General features: G+C 38.3%; 2 protein-coding genes across 2 annotated transcripts; both read left to right on the top strand.

Annotated features, from left to right (window-relative positions):
- The first annotated feature begins 958 nt into the window (after nucleotides 1-958).
- LOC118648196 (alpha/beta-gliadin clone PW8142-like) lies at nucleotides 959-4,830 on the top strand. The gene is made up of 5 exons (XM_036294519.1): nucleotides 959-984; nucleotides 2,831-2,960; nucleotides 3,273-3,530; nucleotides 3,619-3,901; nucleotides 4,036-4,830. The coding sequence occupies exons 1-5, from the start codon at nucleotides 973-975 to the stop codon at nucleotides 4,616-4,618; spliced, it is 1,266 nt and encodes a 421-aa protein (XP_036150412.1). The 5' UTR covers nucleotides 959-972; the 3' UTR covers nucleotides 4,619-4,830.
- Nucleotides 4,831-8,546: 3,716 nt separating this feature from the next.
- On the top strand, nucleotides 8,547-10,882 carry LOC118648197 (glutenin, low molecular weight subunit-like). Its single transcript, XM_036294520.1, has 3 exons — nucleotides 8,547-8,624; nucleotides 9,722-9,767; nucleotides 9,875-10,882. Exons 1-3 carry the CDS (start codon nucleotides 8,613-8,615, stop codon nucleotides 10,369-10,371), a joined length of 555 nt encoding a protein of 184 aa, XP_036150413.1. The 5' UTR covers nucleotides 8,547-8,612; the 3' UTR covers nucleotides 10,372-10,882.
- Nucleotides 10,883-18,080: the final 7,198 nt, after the last annotated feature.

The following is an 18,080-nucleotide window of genomic DNA, read 5'->3' as shown; positions in this document are numbered from 1 at the left end:
TTTGGATGCCTAAGTAACGCTCGTATGGGGCCAATATTAAATAGGGCATGCCTAGATGAATTTCCACACGGGATGATTCGAGTATAAAATATTTTGTGTAATTATTGTATAAAAATGTTTAGAAAAATTGAGAAAGATAAAGGTAAAATTTTTTGAAGATTTTTTGTCAGTATCAACTTGATGATTTTAATATATTATTAAAATCTTTAAAAAATACATATAAAAATATTTTTTAAATAAAAAGTTAAATTTGGAAAAACTAAGAAAAAATTGCCCATTACACACACACAACACACACACACACACACACACACACACACACACACATTTAATCATAAATATGTACAAATGTATGTGGACATTTTTTTTCAAATCTTTAAATACTTTTTTTTAAGAAACAATGCAAAAATCATTGTTTTCACGTTGTAACTATCATTATTCTTATACAAAATAAATTTTACAAAAGAAAGAAACTAATATAAACATATATCGATATATTTTGTATTTAATTATATGTATTATTATATAAAAAACTTTTTACCGGGTGTGATTGTAAAATTAATAATAAAATATACGAAAAGTCATTAATTCATTCTTTTCAGCAAAAAATAGGTGAAAGGACCGTTGTTCTAAAGTAGGAATCTGCAAGACTAATATATTTACAAGTCAAAGTTTAATTTCTTTACAATCTGCAAACGGAATTGACATTCCATCTACAACGGAATTGACGCAAGAGTGTTACTTAGTTCCGGAAGTGGTCTCCTTCGGCACACGCTCGCGTTTGCAGAAATACCAATTGGCGGAGCATTATATTGGCCGGTGGCCGGTCTAGGTGCAAGATGGAGGTGGCTCTCGCCAAGTCACATCCCCGTCGTCGAAAGGCTCCTTTTACCGGCTATAAAGTTGTTCTGGTGATCGCGCGCCCGTCTCAGAAACACTCCACCCTCGAACGAATCGACCAGCTTTCACGCCATGAAATTGCACGTGAGTACGCAGCCGTCTTGTGTGTGTCATTCGTCCTTTTTTTTCTCCTCTCGAGCTCCCGAAAGTCTTCGAACGCGACAAGTTAAAAAATAGGGAGGACAATGCAGAACGCACGCGTTATACGACTTTCTCATTCTCAGGAATTCGCTGCGTGTCCCCTCGGCAATGGAGGCGAAACGACGAAGTCGCGTGCGCCTAATCGCGCCGGATACGCAAACCGGATGTTATTAGCGGATATTATAAATTATCCATCGATTCGATTAACGCAGTTTTTGTTCGTGCTTTTTCGTTGTTGAGCAAATTCTCTCGCGTATTATCCGCCAATCGGATGCCTAATTGTTGTGTGAATTCCGTAGATGTACATGAGCGCGTGTCTCACAATGATTATTATTGTCATTAAGAAAACTGGAAAAAAGTGCGGAACGATTTGACTCTGAAACTCTGTGTGTCGCGTGCACTCAATTGCCACGTGTTGCCAGAATATCTTCTCCAGATGTTAATTGAATGTCGAATTTATTTCGCGAAAACTGAATACGTTCTTCTCACAAGCCTTGGAAACGGGAAGTCGTTTGTCTTCCTCACAATGAAAGAACGGCGAATATCGTACACTTAATTGCGTCGCTGGATGTCGTGGGTGACGATTAATGGAATATACGTACGCTTAATTGCCGCTGTCACCGGGAGTGCATTTCACGACCCAATTATCAAACTTTCGCAATCTCGTCGCAAGCTCGCGGATCGGGTTTCAGCGCGGTAGTTTGTTCTGTCGAACACTTCATTGTCTTTTTTTCATGTTCTCTTCTCTCACAGCTAAGCCAGACGAAAGGGCACTCGGGAGAAAGTGATAATATAAAAACGCAAATATAAACTGAAATTGAATATTGTCTTATGATATTTTAAGCAAAATATTTTATTTTTTCCTTCTTCGCGACTCCGGCGCTTAAACGCGGGGAACATGTACATGTGGACCCCGATAATCAGCATGCGTGTCGCGAAATGTCGCCCGGTTTCCGCATTCCGCGCGGAAATAAGACTTGCGCGGCACTTATAGTGCCGCGAGTTTCATTTGCAATTCTGGAGCGACATTTCGTCCCGTTTCACAGCCGGTCGCAGGCATTTTCGAAACAAGTCGAAGTCTTTTTCTTTGAATAATCGAGTCGGGCGTGTCCGGGGAGGGGGGGGGCGATTAATGTCTATCTCGCTTTCTACGCTGAGCGTGTAGCCTAGCTCGCTCGTTCGCGACTCGCACTTTTCTCCCGCACTTTTTTTTGTGTTCCACCTGCGTTTTTGTCTCGCGGCCGCGTTCCTAACGGGCTCGAGTGCGTCTCGCGATCGCGAATGTTACACCGGCAACCGTGCTTCACCTTTTTCCCCGATTACCGTGATTAAAGATTCATGCGCTCGGACTTTCCCTTCCAGCTTCCCGGTGCAGGTTGCTCGATACGTTGCCATATGTGCCACATAGTATGTGCCGTAAGACAGATTCAGGTTTAGTGCCACGCGCATTAGATAATGATCTTTAATCGTCTGGTTGCGAAATCAAAAGCACTTAACGTTGAGAGTGAGATAAACGTTTGAATGTAATAGCGTTACATTTTGTTTCATTATGATGATTGAAGAGATCTGTATAATAATGAAAAAAATATAATTCTATCTTCTATTAACAATAAGTTGAATTGTTGAAAAAATAATTATAACGATTGTTAGTTCATGTGATAAATGAATAATTTTAATCGTCCTTTGCGTAATCAACTTTCTCCGTTATTAGCGATACCTAATTTATTTTCCACGTATGAACTATAATCGTATTTTATCATGAAAATCTGTTATGAATTTTTTGTTATAGGTTTTATTGCTGACGGCACTTCCCATGTGCCTGGCTGAATTCACAATACAGGGGCCTAGCGACGGACACCGCCGGGCTCAGGGTCTTAAGTTCAGCGAAGAGAAAGGAATCGAATATACAGATGCGAGTGGTAAGTGCAGCTAAGCGCAGACAATGCGACCAGAAAGTACGATTATTTGTCCTTTAGAATATTTCATTTTTTGCCAGCATTTTGTACATTAAAAAAAATCGATAATTATTTTAAAGTAAACACACAATTTTTTTATATTTATTTTTTGTGACTTCTTAACTATTACAGTTGTATTTGTAACATTGAGAGAGAAATAAAGCATCTACATAGACTTTAGGTTAAAATAAATATAACTTCATAGTTCTTTATGTGTTTGTTTCACGTGATCCTTTTACAATATCCGTTTTACATCCTTGAGTGCTCAATTTTTAGAGGGAGGGGGACCGGGAGACTTCACCATTCAAGGCGCGACTGACGGTAATACCAACTTCAGGATCCAGGGTGCTACGGACGGGCACTCGAATTTCCAGATTCAAGGACCCACGGATGGTGGATCGGCCACTTACAATGTACAAGGTCCGATCGATCGATACGGTCAACCCGTAGCAATCCAGGGAGCATATGATGCCAATCAGGCTTACGATAATAGCCAAATTAACGGGAAGGCGCTTCAGTACAACGATCCCAGCGGTACTGTTCGCCAAGCTTTGTTTCACGAACTTGATCATGCTGTATCCGAACATACCCGAATCGATTTGACGTGAATGTGCATCGAAAGGTTACAGGGTAAACTGGAGGTCGTACGACCGTCAAGCACGTCCGCAAGCTCAGCCACAGCCACAGTACGCACAGACGCAAGCCGCGGCTCCGGTTTCGCGAGCGGCCGCGCCCCGACAGCGAGCGCACCAAGCACGACCGCAGCCGCAACCGCAACCGCAACCGCAAGTTGCGGAAAGAGCGCCAAGTTACAAGCCTTACGCCAACGCGCCGCCGCAGATTCAGCAATTGCTCCAGTTCCAGCAGCAAATTCCGTACATCAACATAATTCCGGAACCGTACAGGTACGCAGCAATAAGGACGTTGAATATATATGAGATTACATCTTTATTTCACAGTATTTTATTGATGCAAGATATCATCTAATGTCGTTCTATAACCGAGATATGTAATTTCAATGATTTTAATTGAATCGCAGATTCGACGAAGAGGCTGCGATACAAGCTCAATCGAAAGCGGTCCGGGAACATCTCCAGAAGTTGGCACAGGAGGCGGCAGCTGCACCCTTACCGGAGCCCGTGCTCGCATCTACACCGCGTCAAAAGTCACGCGGCCATCCCAGAAGCAAACGTCAGGCTCAGCAGCAACATCAGCAGCCGCAGTATCGCAGGATATCCCAGCCGCCGGCGGAGCCACAGCCTCACTATTCAACCAATTTGCCGAATCATTTGCTCGAACTGTTGAAATTCCAAGCACAAACGCCATACAACATCATCGCCAATCAGATCGTGTATCGTCCTGACAAGCCATACGTGCCGCAACCCGTAGATGCGCCGCAGCAACAACTGCAACAGCAGCAGCAGCAGCAGCAGCAGCTTTTGCCACAGCAACCGATACAACAAGCGCAGTATCAAGGTCAGAGTGGCGCCTACCAGGGTCAACCTAACGCATATACGCAGGCTAACTTACAGCCTTTGTACAACCAGAATCAGCAGTATCAGCAACTCGGCTATAATCAGCAGCAACCTGGCGTGAGACCCGTCACCGAGAATCAGTACTGATCACTTTAAGAAGGCATATTCATTGTAATGTCTTTTTGTTTGATTGGTAGAACGAGTCTTTCTGACAGGAGAAGATTCTATTTTATAATGTGATAAATACGCTCGAGATTTTTGTAATATATTTGATTATAAAAAGAATAAATTTATTTTGAGACAAAGGTAGCGTAAACATTGCCTTTATTTTAAGAATTTATTTATTAAATTTATAAAAAAGTTTACAACAAAAAAAAAGTTTAAAAACTTTTTAAAATTTGTTTCGTCCTTTTAAAGCAAAAGAGAAGAAATATTCTATTTAATGCGCTATTTGTTGAATAATGAAAATCTATTGAATACACACACACACACACACACACACACACACACACACACACACAGAATGCAATAATTAACGGTTTTTAAATAAATCAAATTTAATATTAATTTCGATTATGATATAAAATAGATATAGTTATTCTTTTTGGTAAGTTTTTAAACTTGGATTTTAATATTAAAGTTAATTTTCTTTGATTTTATCTAATACATAAAAACATATTTTGAGAATAAATTTTCTATTACGGTTTAATTCTTTTTCTATTACGGTTTAATACTCTATGAAATCTGCATTCTAGAAAATATATTCTTATAGACCATATATAACTGAAAGTTTTGAAATATTACAATGAGATAAAATAAGATATATTCAAACGAATATTAATACACATTTAAAGTAAAAATATACGTAATAAATTTATCTATGTTACTATTTTTTATACTTACATTTATAGATGTTTTTAAATAAAATATTTACGATTATATTTTTATAAAGTATGTTTATTTCCTTTCAATCTAATTTGGATATCAATACGTGCAGACCGAATTTGAAAGAATATATATATTTGTAACAGTGTTATAAGATATATAATACATTTTAAAATTAATTATGAATACAGAGAAAGTACTTAAACATTTATTTGTAAATATAAAGAATATAAAATTATTTTACTAAAATAAATTTTTATTTGACCGCGTGTGCAGAATGTACGTCGCACATGAGTGGCAACATACGAGAGGCAGCAAATTTTGATAGAGCAATAATTTACTTAGATTCATCTTAAAGAAGATGATACTTGTTCATTAGTACATGGGTGGCACTGATGCTATGTATAATAAATATATTAATTAATCCTTTTTAATTTTAAGATTAATTATTTCAATTACACATCAGCAATTATGTATCAGCAAAACTGGTCCCTGTTACCAAGTTCATAAATTACGCTATTTTCGGGTCGAAAAATTAAAATTACACAAACCTAGTTCAAATTTCGGATCAATTAATTATTTTAATGTATTGACCCTAAAACGGACTATAAAACAGAATATCGCAGAAGGTGACAACATATTTCCAATCTTTTTTATTTAACTCCGAACTATCTAAACTTTAAGTATAATAATTATAAATCGATTATTGCTTAAATTCGAATTGTCTAAGTCTAAACTATTCAAAGTAATTGAATTAAATCTTTCAACTGAAAACTATATTCGAGTAGATCAAAAATACGTTCAAGTCTTTTATCTGAATCTTAATGTTTATGAATAATTAGATAAAAAAAAATTTATTTTTAAATATATTTTTAAATTTGTATATATTTCACATAGATAGATTTCAAATATGCACAGTATACAAAGTGTCTATATTTTATTCGACGAGAGATGCCTTTCGGAGTGCACATAAGTAGGACAGAGTGAGGAGAGAGTAATGTCTTAGCTGATACCGTAAATATTGCGGGCCCACGGCTACGATCTCATTGTCAAATTAGGTATTGTACACTTTATATCGTATTCCATTTAACTGTGGCAAATTGTGTTCGATGACAACCTATCAATTTATGTCTTTTAAAAAGAAATTATTCGATAAAATTTTAGGTTTTCAAAATACTTTAAAAATATTTGAATAGCGATATTATTAAATAATATCTTAAACATGTTTATTAGATGTTATGGCATAACGTTTAATATAACATTTAAAAAACATTTTAATAAATATTTTAAAAATATGTTTAAAATATTTGTAAAGTAATATTATTAAATATTATTTTTAAAATATTTATAAGACATTAAATAATGTTTAAAAGATTTATATATGATTAGTATTTAAAAAATATTAATCGAATTTTTCTTGCTAGGTCGTAGCTGTGCAAAACGATGCATTCGATTTATGACTTGCAGCGAATACGGAAGCGACGCGTGTGTATTCATTTCCTATATCAGTGCCGGCCATTACGTGACTGGATGTAGTGTATACGTGTACCTTTCTACGGAATACAGATATCTATCACTGTACACCTTCGTTCATTCGTCGAGCACGTGGAATGTTACCATTTCCATCTTGAACGTCGAGTTCGCGAGTAACCGACATGTACTCCCGACTACAAGTCTTTTATGTTAGTATATATAACAGTGAGATTGATAGTCTTCTAAAATAATGCTTTGTGTTTATAATGTAGTAGCCAGAAAAATATTATAATTTACAATCTCTTTGAAAACTAAAATACAGCGATTGTTAAAAGATATTATTATAACTAGTTGTTAATGTAGAAATAAAAAAAAAAATAACAAATTGAATATGGCTGAAGAAAGCTATAGATATCGAACTCTGGACAAATATTCAGAAAATTTTTTGAGAGTTAATAGCAGTTAATAAATATAATTAGTAGTGTTTTGCTTGTAAGGATAAATAAAGAAAGAAAGTTATGAGTGAGATTGATATGCAGAGAGCTATAACTATATACCGAGAAACGAACAACTTTCACGTAGTTCGAAAATAATCGATGACATAATGCACAATGTAGTTCGCTATAGTCAATGACTCGATAGCCAAGCAAAATTCCGGTTGTAAAATTCGAGGTTCAGCACGGTTGCGAGGAAAACACAGGAAAAGAGACACGGTCGAACCACTTTCACGTAACGGTATCAGTGTAATCTACGATGTAATGTGGAATTACATAAATCTTGTATGAGAGGGATATTAAATTTCACGCGGGAGAGAAAAGAACTTACTATCGCTGCTATCTTGTTAATTATGAAAAGGTAATTTGCTTCACGTTTCATGTCACGTGCTACATATTACACGTATTTGTTTATTTTCTAGAAAAGGAACTATTAAACTACTGCGTTTTCTTTTCTGTTGTTGTCAATCAACGGCGAATAACGTGAGATTTACAAAATTTACACTGTCAGTCATTAAAAATGCAGTGCTTAAAAAAAGCACGTGTTTATTTTTCTACATACACAACGTAATATTAATATAATAGAAAATATGATTTGGTAAATTATTAAATATTAAAAAGCAACATTTTAATTTTGAATAATTCATATTAAATAAATTTTTGAATAATTTATATTAAATATAATAAATAAAAATTGAAAACAATTTAATAAATATTATGTAATTTATACACAGTACACAATGTAATTGGTATATGCATAATGAAATTTGTTGGACAATGTAGATATTACTTTTTCGAAAACACAAAATTAATTTATTAATAACAATAATAAAAAACCTTTTTCTAATTAATAATATTTCATTTCTTTTATAACTATTTGCTAATTTATATTAATTCCAAATAAATGATTTGTTAATAATTTTATTAAGTAAAAACTCTGTGAAGCAAAATTAGTCCTCTGTATTTCATCGTATACGAAGGAGGTATCACATGTATCGTTTTGACTTTTCTGGTACCGCTGCCGTCGGTCACTTCCTGGCGTAACTGGCGGTGGTGGTCAGCTACCTAGGCACGGGGCACGCGTTCGCTCGCTGCGTTGGATTACATGACGGCAGGCGGGGAGATTTGCACGCGAAAAAAATCGGTTGAAACCCGTCCAACCATGAAAGCTGGTGGTGGCCGACGGTACGCGGTTCGGCCCGCGACGACCGGGCCCCATATAGAAGTGCGTCGCGACGCGGCCGCCAGTTTTGTCCCGCTGCCCTATAGGATATCGTCGTTCAGCAGCCATGAGATTTCTCGTAAGTCTATATACGCGAACGCGAAAACTCCGAAAAATCTCGCGCGCGCGCGCGCGTGCGATTCCACGGGGAGAAAGTGCCGATCAGAGTGCCTGCTCCGCGGAGCGGCCGAGCAAAGTGCTCGCTTTTGCTTTCCAATCTCGCGTCGATCGTAAAATCGTTGCAGTTTTATTCCCGCGTAATCGTAAAGAGGAAAAGAAAAATAAAAAGGAGAGAAGCAAAACTTTATCGTTCGTCGATCGTCAAGTGATAAAAAAAACGTGTCAAGTATCGCCATTTCCGAGAACAAAAATAGTCGACCGTATTAAACGTTCGCATTCAATGGTCTTTCTTTATTTTATTTTTTTTTTGCGCAAAGGTATTACGTTTATTTCGGAGTACATAACTGTCTTTTGAAATTTATGAATCTTCTGAAGTTTTTTGTCAAGAACCCCAATATGTTATAAGAATTCCATTTTATCTAAAGAAACTTCGAGGTGTTATCTTATCGTCAATTTGAATTACAAAGACCGTTAACGTAACTTCATAAATAATATTATTACAAAATCGACATTGTTTTTATTTTATAATTCAAGGTTCATTATATAATATATCGAGATACTTTGCACGCAATCGTCACGCTTGGAAAATGTCACATTGCATTTCTTCCGACATGAATCAAGCTTCATTAAGCAAGTATGCGGTGATCTATTTAAATTTACATATCTGAATACGATTGATACATTTCTCGCGATGCAAATTACGGTGCCAATGTATGAATAATTAATTTCAGCTAAGAAATCCTATTCGTGTCTTGCAAATAAAACTTTTTAAGAATTTCCATTTTACGTTGAAATGTAGAAAAAATCGGGTACGTTCTTCCGACTTCCATTACAACAGAAAAATATTTACACGGATAGAACTTTTGTTGAAGCATTTAAATATTTATAACTATAGATATAGGTCTGCAAATAATTTTAGACTTTCAAGCTGGTTATTAGAATGTCCAAAATTTTAGAAACATTTTCAAATCTGTATTTTCTCAAAATGTCTTGCTTTCTTTTTCGCGTGCAAAAAACGCGTTAGTGTCGTTTGACATATTGTCGCTTTCTTTCCAGTTCCTGATTTTCGTTGTGACGCCCGTGCTGGCAACGGGATTCCACGGTGAGTAACAAGTTCAACGGATATCTTGCGTCTCCTTCATTCCCTACATGGAATAACAATGAATTTAAAGTTTACGCCGATAATTGAAAACTTGCATTTGTTTCTAGTCCGGGAGCGTAGACAAGCGCAGCAGTTAGCGCCCAATTATCGAGCCTACAATCAGGCACCGGCGGCGATCAAGCAGATACTGGCCGCGCAGCAGTATCGCGATCCGATCGTCCATCTTCCGCCGCAACCGGTGCCGAATCTGGCGCCCGCGTCGCCCATCGAGCCCCAAGTGCTGCAGCAGAACCAGATTTCCCAATATCGACCGAACATACAAGTAGGCCAGGCGCCTCAGCAGCCGACCTACAAGCAGATTCCTGTGAGACCAGCCCAGTACAGTCCGCCACCCGCCGCTCAGCAACAATACAACCCGCAATACCGCTCCAATTATGCGCCGCAGCAGCAGCCGCAGCCGCGACCACTGTCGCTTCCGCAGCAGCAGCAGGCCGTCCAGCCCAATTATCAGTATTCCAGAAATCTGCCGCCGGAGCTCCAACAGCTCGTGCAGATCCAGCAGAACCTGCCTAATGCGATCCCGCAAGGACAACGTCAAGGATAATCTGCCTAATTAGGACGTCGGGACGGGCGACGATATCCGTAAGACATCGGGCGGTTCCCTTTTCACCGCAGCATCGATCCTTCCTTTTCCAGCGTCATCGATCATCCCTAACGTGTCATTTCATTCATTCATCAGATTTTACAATGGATGCACTCTATACGTAATCTCTACGTAAAGATACTTTTCATTCTTTCCCTAAGTGAATATTTTATTACAGTCTGTATGTTGATTTTTTGTTACAAATTTAGTCTCTGTTTCAGTTTTTATTTTAACAATAAAAAAAAAAATATTAATTTTTGCTAAAAGTTATAGCCCTATAAAAATTCTCGCTACATTTTACATTCAATTTAACATTTAATTTCACTTTCACTTCACGCATCATTTCGTTCGTTTCACAATCGCATCGAGAGTTTCATAGCGACATAAATTATGATAATGTGTATCATTATGAGGATTGTAGGAAGAAAATTTGTATAAATAAATTTCATTCGAATTCCTCTCGACCTAGAAACCATGCAAATCGTTTTATTATCTCGAATCGTCGCTTTCGGACGATTGTAATCTTACACCGTCGCCGTTTATGTCAACTTTGAGACATATGTTTGTCGTTTAATTATGCACCCCTTTATCGTCCCTTGCGGATCTACCGGCCACTTACGACCGTCGAGACAGCCATCTTGCGTCTCTTCAAACCAAATTTGTTCCAATGAATGAATATTAGCCGAAAACGTATTTCCGTCGATAGAGAAATGCAGTTAGCGGAGAAAACGCTCGTACGATTCATAACTCGGTCGAGATATCCGAGGGTATCATCGCACCGATGGTTCCGCACCGAGGGGCGTATCTGCGCGTCACCACTCCGGGATCAGGCCGGAGAGATCACCCCCTTGCGCGCGTTTCATCCCCCCTCCCCCCTCCGTGACGGGCCCGCACGGACGAATGCAGTTTTCACTTCGTGTACCCCAGATACGTGAGGCGCACGCACCGCAGTCACACCATCCCCCGTCCTGCACTCTCCTCCCTGCCCCCTCGCTGCCGATTCTTACCTCCGTGCATCCCGTGAATGCGTGGCCCCTCGCCGACAAACAGGGAAGAGGATTAGCGAGTCCATTAAAGTCGCGGACTCTATTATCCGGAGGGCACGGCCACGGTGACATCAACCGCTCGTCATTGGCGTAGACCGTTTGGGGACCCCCTTGCGAATGCGATCTTCAGTGATTATTTGCTCGCAAAGAAAATTTATTCTCGTAAAAAGAGAATATTTTTGGTATCTTTTTTGTTTCAAAATATTCAAGATAATTTACTTTTCGTTCCACCGTAGAACGCGGCTGTAATTATTTTGAGCATTCTAAAATATAACGTCACATTCTATATGTAACAAATTATTTATATAGATAGTACTAGACTTTATCCAATTTATTTTTGTAATCTATTTTACATTGTGATTAGTCGTTTACTGATATAGTTGTACTTACATTAGTAAAAGCAGGATGAATTGGAATTTTATAACAAAAATGGCACCGATTGACTAAAAATTATTGGAAAACGCACGGGGAATGGTCCACAAAAAAAATCGACGCCACTGAAGAAGAGGGGGGAGGGGGTCATAGAGGCAAATTACAAAGGGAGGATTACCGGCAGCTGGGCTACCAAGCAACCATGTCTCTTTTGGCTCGCGAGCGAGCGAGCGAGCGAGCGAGCCATCCATGTCGCTCAAGAGCTCTTTGTCCTTCGACGCATTGGTAACATAATTATCGGAGTTATAGCAAGCCAAAACCCAAGCCGCATCCAAAAGGGGTGACGAGCGGTTAGGCTGTGACACCACGTGTACATATACGCGCGTACGTGGAATGCATCCATCAAGCATCACAGATTTACCGACGAAAGCTGCAGAGTCGCGCTCGACAATTTGAGAAATGTGTTCTCAAAACATTTGCCGCAAAGTGTAAAGGATTTATATCCCTTGTATTGTTTGTATAATTTTGCATTGCATTTACTGTAGGAACAACACACACGCTTACATTAATCCCCGTTGAACTCGCGTAACTTTTTTTTATTGGCAACATTTTATTCTTTTTAGTCTATAGTTAAAATAAAATAAAAATGTCACATGCTATTTAGCAACTTTATGAATTACAAATTTTATTGCACAGTTTATAGTTTACCACACACGTGCGCGTATGAATTTCAAAGTGTCAATATAATTGTAGTAAAATGCTAACAAAGAGAAAAACTAACAATTAATCGGAACTTTCGTTTCTTTGAAAGGAATTCTAACTGTTATGTTTAATATTGGGTGCACGCCGAGGTGAATACAACCGAGAAAAAAACATTGCAAAATAACCGTACTTAACGGAGCCGGTCCGCGAAGCGTGATCGAGAAAAATTGCGACGGCTAGCATTTCATTCGTAGATATAGACCATGCGCTTTGCATGGCTTTTGTGCAGCTAATTACGAGGCTAACGCGATATAGGTGTACGTATCTCGGCTCGCTGAAACGTACGTTTTTCGCCTGCGAATTTCGCAACGGTGCTAACGGGTGTCACGTTTCCTTCACCGAGGCAATGTGAGGAAAAAGAGAGAGGAGATCGGCTTTCGTGGCTTTCATCGACGAGAGATATGTCAACCACTTCAGTTCGAGAGTATTTCGAGACATATTCAGTTCGAGACATTACAGCGATATGAAGTGTCTTGAATGTCTCGCATTTTAAAACATATATCTTAATCTTTAACAATTATATTGAAAAGTTGATACCGTATGTTATTTTTACTATTTAAATTGTAAACGTTTAAAGTTTCAAAACTTATTTTTAGATCGGTATAAATATCACGTATGTTACTACAAATAATAATAACTTATTACGTATTTTATTTATTTATTTTATTTAATTAATATAAAAGTAATTTAAAAGATACAATTTTTTTATTATTAAATTAATAATAAATGCAGATAAAGATTTAATATTGAAAGAGAACACCTTGTATATTCGATACCTTGTAAATTCCGGCACAAACCGCGATTAATGTTACCTCGTTATACTATTTTAATGTAGCTCGTTCAACTGCACATTCACTTACAAGCCTTATGATTATTTCTTCACAAGTATGTGAGAAAGGAAAGGTCGATATTTTTAATAAACAAGACACCTATAACTGCAGGACATCTAACCTTTATATTCTTTTTAGAGTACTGTAATATTTCATTTGTTATTCTCCATTTTCTTTTCACCCTTTGATTTATATTTATAAGATAACTGGCCGCGTATAAAATTTTTGAAATATTAAAATATGTTTCAACAGATCAAGCTCTCATAACAGCCCAAAAAGACATAAGGAGCGTGTGAAACGGGTTGTGGTCTGCTGGAGTGATTCCAATAATTGCGCTTAATCCTTAGGGTGACGACACGCGGCCGACAATCGCGGACGAGCCCCCAGCAACCCTATATCCTTCTCTTTCCGCCTCTTGACCATTTTCTCCCACCACTACTAGCTTATTCCAGATTCCCTTTAGAAGTGTTAGCAATGATTATGACGGGATTTATTTCAATAACAGAGGCACGCCGCGTTTCTGTTTGTTATAATCGACACATTCGTCCCACACGGGAAATATTCCGTATGTCACTAGCAACAGTCAAGGGTGTCAGCGGGTATGAAAGATTTTCATACCACACGCACGGGAACGCATTAAACTTATATTCATGTTTGTCATATAAAAAATCTTCAAGGCCCAGTTTAATTCAATTAACATTAACCAATAGGAGAATTTGTTTTGTATATAACAAATTCATTTCCTGAACATGGTTAGTTAAACTCCGGTTGTGGAACTGGGTCTTATAATATTTAAAAGTAAAATTATAAGAAATAAAATGTTCCAATTTTGATAATTTTTTTACTTTATATATTAGGGGACAAATCTCCGGACAATTAATTCGACGTTGATCCTACCAATTTTATCGGGTTGACAAACGATATTGTCAGCCGAACAATGAATAACGAAACGCTCGCGGGTACGAGAGCGATGTTATTGGGCAACCCTGATCTTTAGCGGAGTTACTGACCCTGTTCCAAGTCTTCAGCACCATTGTGAGGAGAAGCCAGACCGGAAAGATTCAGCATGGCCGACTAATGGTAGCGGCCAATCGCTGCACTCTCTATGACAGCTGCGCATCCCTCGGAAACTCGCTCGCCCGCTCGCTAGTCCCTCGCTCTCCCTCTGCTCGCAGCCGAGAGATGCGGCACGGGATCGGGGGCCTAACTTTCTGATTTTTGCCTTACGAAGTCAGCCATTGTGAAAGGGGGCCCGCACTCTCGCCCGAGTATCGTGGGCTGACGTGCGTGATCCCTTCATGTGGTCTTAAGTCGTCATAGCCGGTCTCATAATTGTCTGTCGCATACACGTGCTTTTTTAGCTTCTTAAACGCGCGCCCGACGCTGGGTACACGGTCCTTTGAACGCCGATGTCGTAACACAAGGAGAAAGGCTATTTCTGAAAAGCTGTCACGGTATCGTGTGACGTTTCTACCTCACGTGAGGTAGAAATTGCGATATTAAAGCACGCAAGCTCGTTATCAGGCGTTTATTTTCAAATACATGATGATTTGATTATAAACCATTTCTAGAAATGTTAGTTAATAATTAAACTATTTATTTTTATATATTTTTTGTGTTATGTCCTTTTTTTCTTATAAGATGTTTAAAATAAAATATAACTGTAAGAGATATATCTGATTTGTAAATCTTTTACGAATAAACATATTTTTATTTGATCTTACTTGTTTTCTACAAAAAAAAACAAAGAATAAAATGATTATTTTGATCGGATTGAAAACTATTAGCAAAAATTTATTTATTACATTTATATTTTACTTTAAACTCAGTTTTTCATTTAAATTAAATTTGAAGCAAATGACTTCTCGTGGAAATTCTATCTTTCGTAAAAAGTTTGTCAGCTTCTTTTCCTGAGGGGATTGGTGTTCTGTTCGTTACATTTCTTGTCTTTTTCAAAACTTGACGATAGAAATCAATTAATCGGACAAAGAATTTGAAAAGCTTGTAGAAACTACAACTCAATACAATCTATCTTAGCCATCTTAAACACTATATCAAAGAAAATTGACTTGTCAGCTCCCCGCGGTGTCAATCTGAATACTGTGTTGACAAGTACGTGATGTCCGTTAAATTAACTAAATTACAACGTTAACCATCACAGTTTTATTATTCTTCTCTTGCGGCAAGACAAGTATGTGATTTGATTTATAAACAAGTAAAATTGGATATCGATTATAATAAAATATTCCTTAAAGATTTAAAATATTTTATAGATGGCTTGCTAATTTTTTTATTTCTACTTTTCAATTATTAAAACATTTTTTAGTACGCCTCATATACATTGTTAATATTGATTTTTATTATTTTAATTTAATAAGATATATATTTTTTGTTAAGGTGTAAGTTAATTATAATAAACTCTCGCGTAATTAGCATATTATCACTGAAAACTGATCCGACCTGTTTATATAGAAATAATATGTATCCATTTTCCATGATGTAGTTACAGTTATGTAAGTCGTTGCCAGCTTGGCGCAGCGTATATATCTTCGATATCATTTAATATTAATTTTGTAAAATATATGATTATATATATATATAGATAGAAATTGTTTTATGTAATGTAATTAGTATTAAAACAATTTATATTACATGTCCGCATGAAAACGTTATATACAGAGGAATCTCTTATAAAAAAGTGTAATACTGGATAGTATTAAATTATCAGTAATTATTACTTATTTTTAATATTAAAAATACTAACAATGGTGCTTTTAATACTTAAAACAAGTGTTAATTACTAGACAATTTCATACTGTCATTACATTTTACAAAGAATATTTATTATTAAAAAGTATTGCTAATTCTTTTTCACAAATCTTCTATCTATCCATGTACCCTCTTTAGCATAAAAGTAATTAAAGGCGATTCAGAATACCGTACGCACGGGGATTTTGTCTATAATCATTTGTTCTGCAGGATCGCATCGGGGCAACGGAGGGAAGCCGGCAGCTGGAAGCGTTCCCGCGACTCCGGCACGGCTTCTCGCGACTCGGTTGAATTTAGCGCGTCGGTCGCGCGAGCAAGCACCCCGAAATTGCGCTGTCTCGCTCTCCACGAGCGAATATTTGCACGTGCCGGGCACGTTTCGCGTCAGGAATTTAATAAAGCGATGCCACGGCGCCGTGTGCCCGAAGGTGGGCCGAATGCGTCGCGTTGCGCTATCGTGCGTGCATCCGCGTTTCAAGCATGCCGCTAGGAAGCGACGACGACGACGACAACGACGACGACGACGACGACGACGATGATGACAGTCTCACCCCACAGCCCGCGCGAGTGGAGGGAGGAAGGACGATTACCACTAGTCACCCTCCCTTTACCACCCCCGTCAATTCTGAGCGCAACCACTGCGCGCTCCTGTAAAATGCTATCCGGCCCCCATTGTCGCTTCCCGCTGCTGATGCGTCCATTATGTCTACTTGGCTGATGGGAACAGATTATGTTGGTCGCTGTCATTGAGAGGCTCATCACCGTGCCTGACACTGATGCTCGCGGCACGGCGGAGGGTAGAGCGCCTGTTAGACGCATGCTTATTGTCCGAATAAATTATATCGGGGGCCTATCCGTAACGGTACGGGGCGTGCCCGATTTTGAATCGTCTATTCTCTCGTCTTTCTTGATTGCCACCGGTATGAGGACAAATTGAGACGATGCTAGTTTAGTGCAGTGATTTGAAAAGGTTTTCACAATACCAGCTAAAAGTTAGTGAAATTTAAATACTAAAGGCTTCTTAGAATTATTCTCTTTCTTCTAATCAACTACGAAAGTTGGACGATTTTATTTTGTCTTTTGCATCTAATTTCAGAGTCAAAATTCGAATGAATACTAGTTGCAAAAGGCAAAATTAGAATTAAGAGAAGTTTGAAAATAATATGTTATACAGAAAAAAGATTTTAAATTTAAATTGCAAAGGCATCATTTGATTGAGAATTTGGAAAAACGTCAAACTTTAGTGGATCTATCTGGGGGATTACATGGTTGGTAATTGACTAGAATGGCGGTCGCACATGGAGCGCGTTTTCTATTTTGTTACCTCAAAACAAAGCCAACAATAGTGTACAAAGCAAAGCGCAATTCGTAAGAGATCACTTGAGCGGCATTGACGCAGTCTCTCTGGGCTTCTCTTTCTCTCTCTCCCTCTCTCTTTGTCTCTCTCGCTCTTGTTCTCTTTCTTCTCTTTCTGATGCCGTCTCCGGCTTTCGAGGATCGGCGACGAAATCGAGATTGTAACATATAGTCGAGTGCTCTTTGTACGTACGAGTACCAGTCGCCACCGTGGGGCGCAATTACATCGTCGCCCCATTGTGCCCCAATCGCGTTTTGTTACTGTTACTTATACGATACGATACACGTACCGAGATCGGCGGAGGCGAACGATGGGAGATCGGTGTTATTCTTTCCGGCATTGTTCTCCGGAATGAGTCGCGCGTTCGCGAACTGTGTATGCCGTGTGTTTTCATCGTGGCCGGGATGGCAAGGTGTTGATCCGATACTTCACCGCGGTGGAAACCGCTCGCACACAAATTGGCATATGTACAGGCACGATCAGTTGCACTCGTCAGTAATCTTTGCGAAATTTCATCGCAACTATTCTCTAAAC

Source organism: Monomorium pharaonis, unplaced genomic scaffold, assembly GCF_013373865.1.
Source record: "Monomorium pharaonis isolate MP-MQ-018 unplaced genomic scaffold, ASM1337386v2 scaffold_28, whole genome shotgun sequence".
NCBI classification, from domain to species: domain Eukaryota; kingdom Metazoa; phylum Arthropoda; class Insecta; order Hymenoptera; family Formicidae; genus Monomorium; species Monomorium pharaonis.
Note: the sequence above shows the minus strand (reverse complement) of the source record. Positions and strands in the feature narration are given on the sequence as shown.

Excerpts from the sequence above, each read along its gene's own strand:
- LOC118648197 (XM_036294520.1), top strand. Across the intron at positions 9,768-9,874 it reads GCTGGCAACGGGATTCCACG|TCCGGGAGCGTAGACAAGCG; the intron begins GTGAGTAACAAG and ends ATTTGTTTCTAG.
- LOC118648196 (XM_036294519.1), top strand. Across the intron at positions 3,531-3,618 it reads TCAGTACAACGATCCCAGCG|GTTACAGGGTAAACTGGAGG; the intron begins GTACTGTTCGCC and ends GTGCATCGAAAG. Across the intron at positions 3,902-4,035 it reads ATAATTCCGGAACCGTACAG|ATTCGACGAAGAGGCTGCGA; the intron begins GTACGCAGCAAT and ends ATTGAATCGCAG.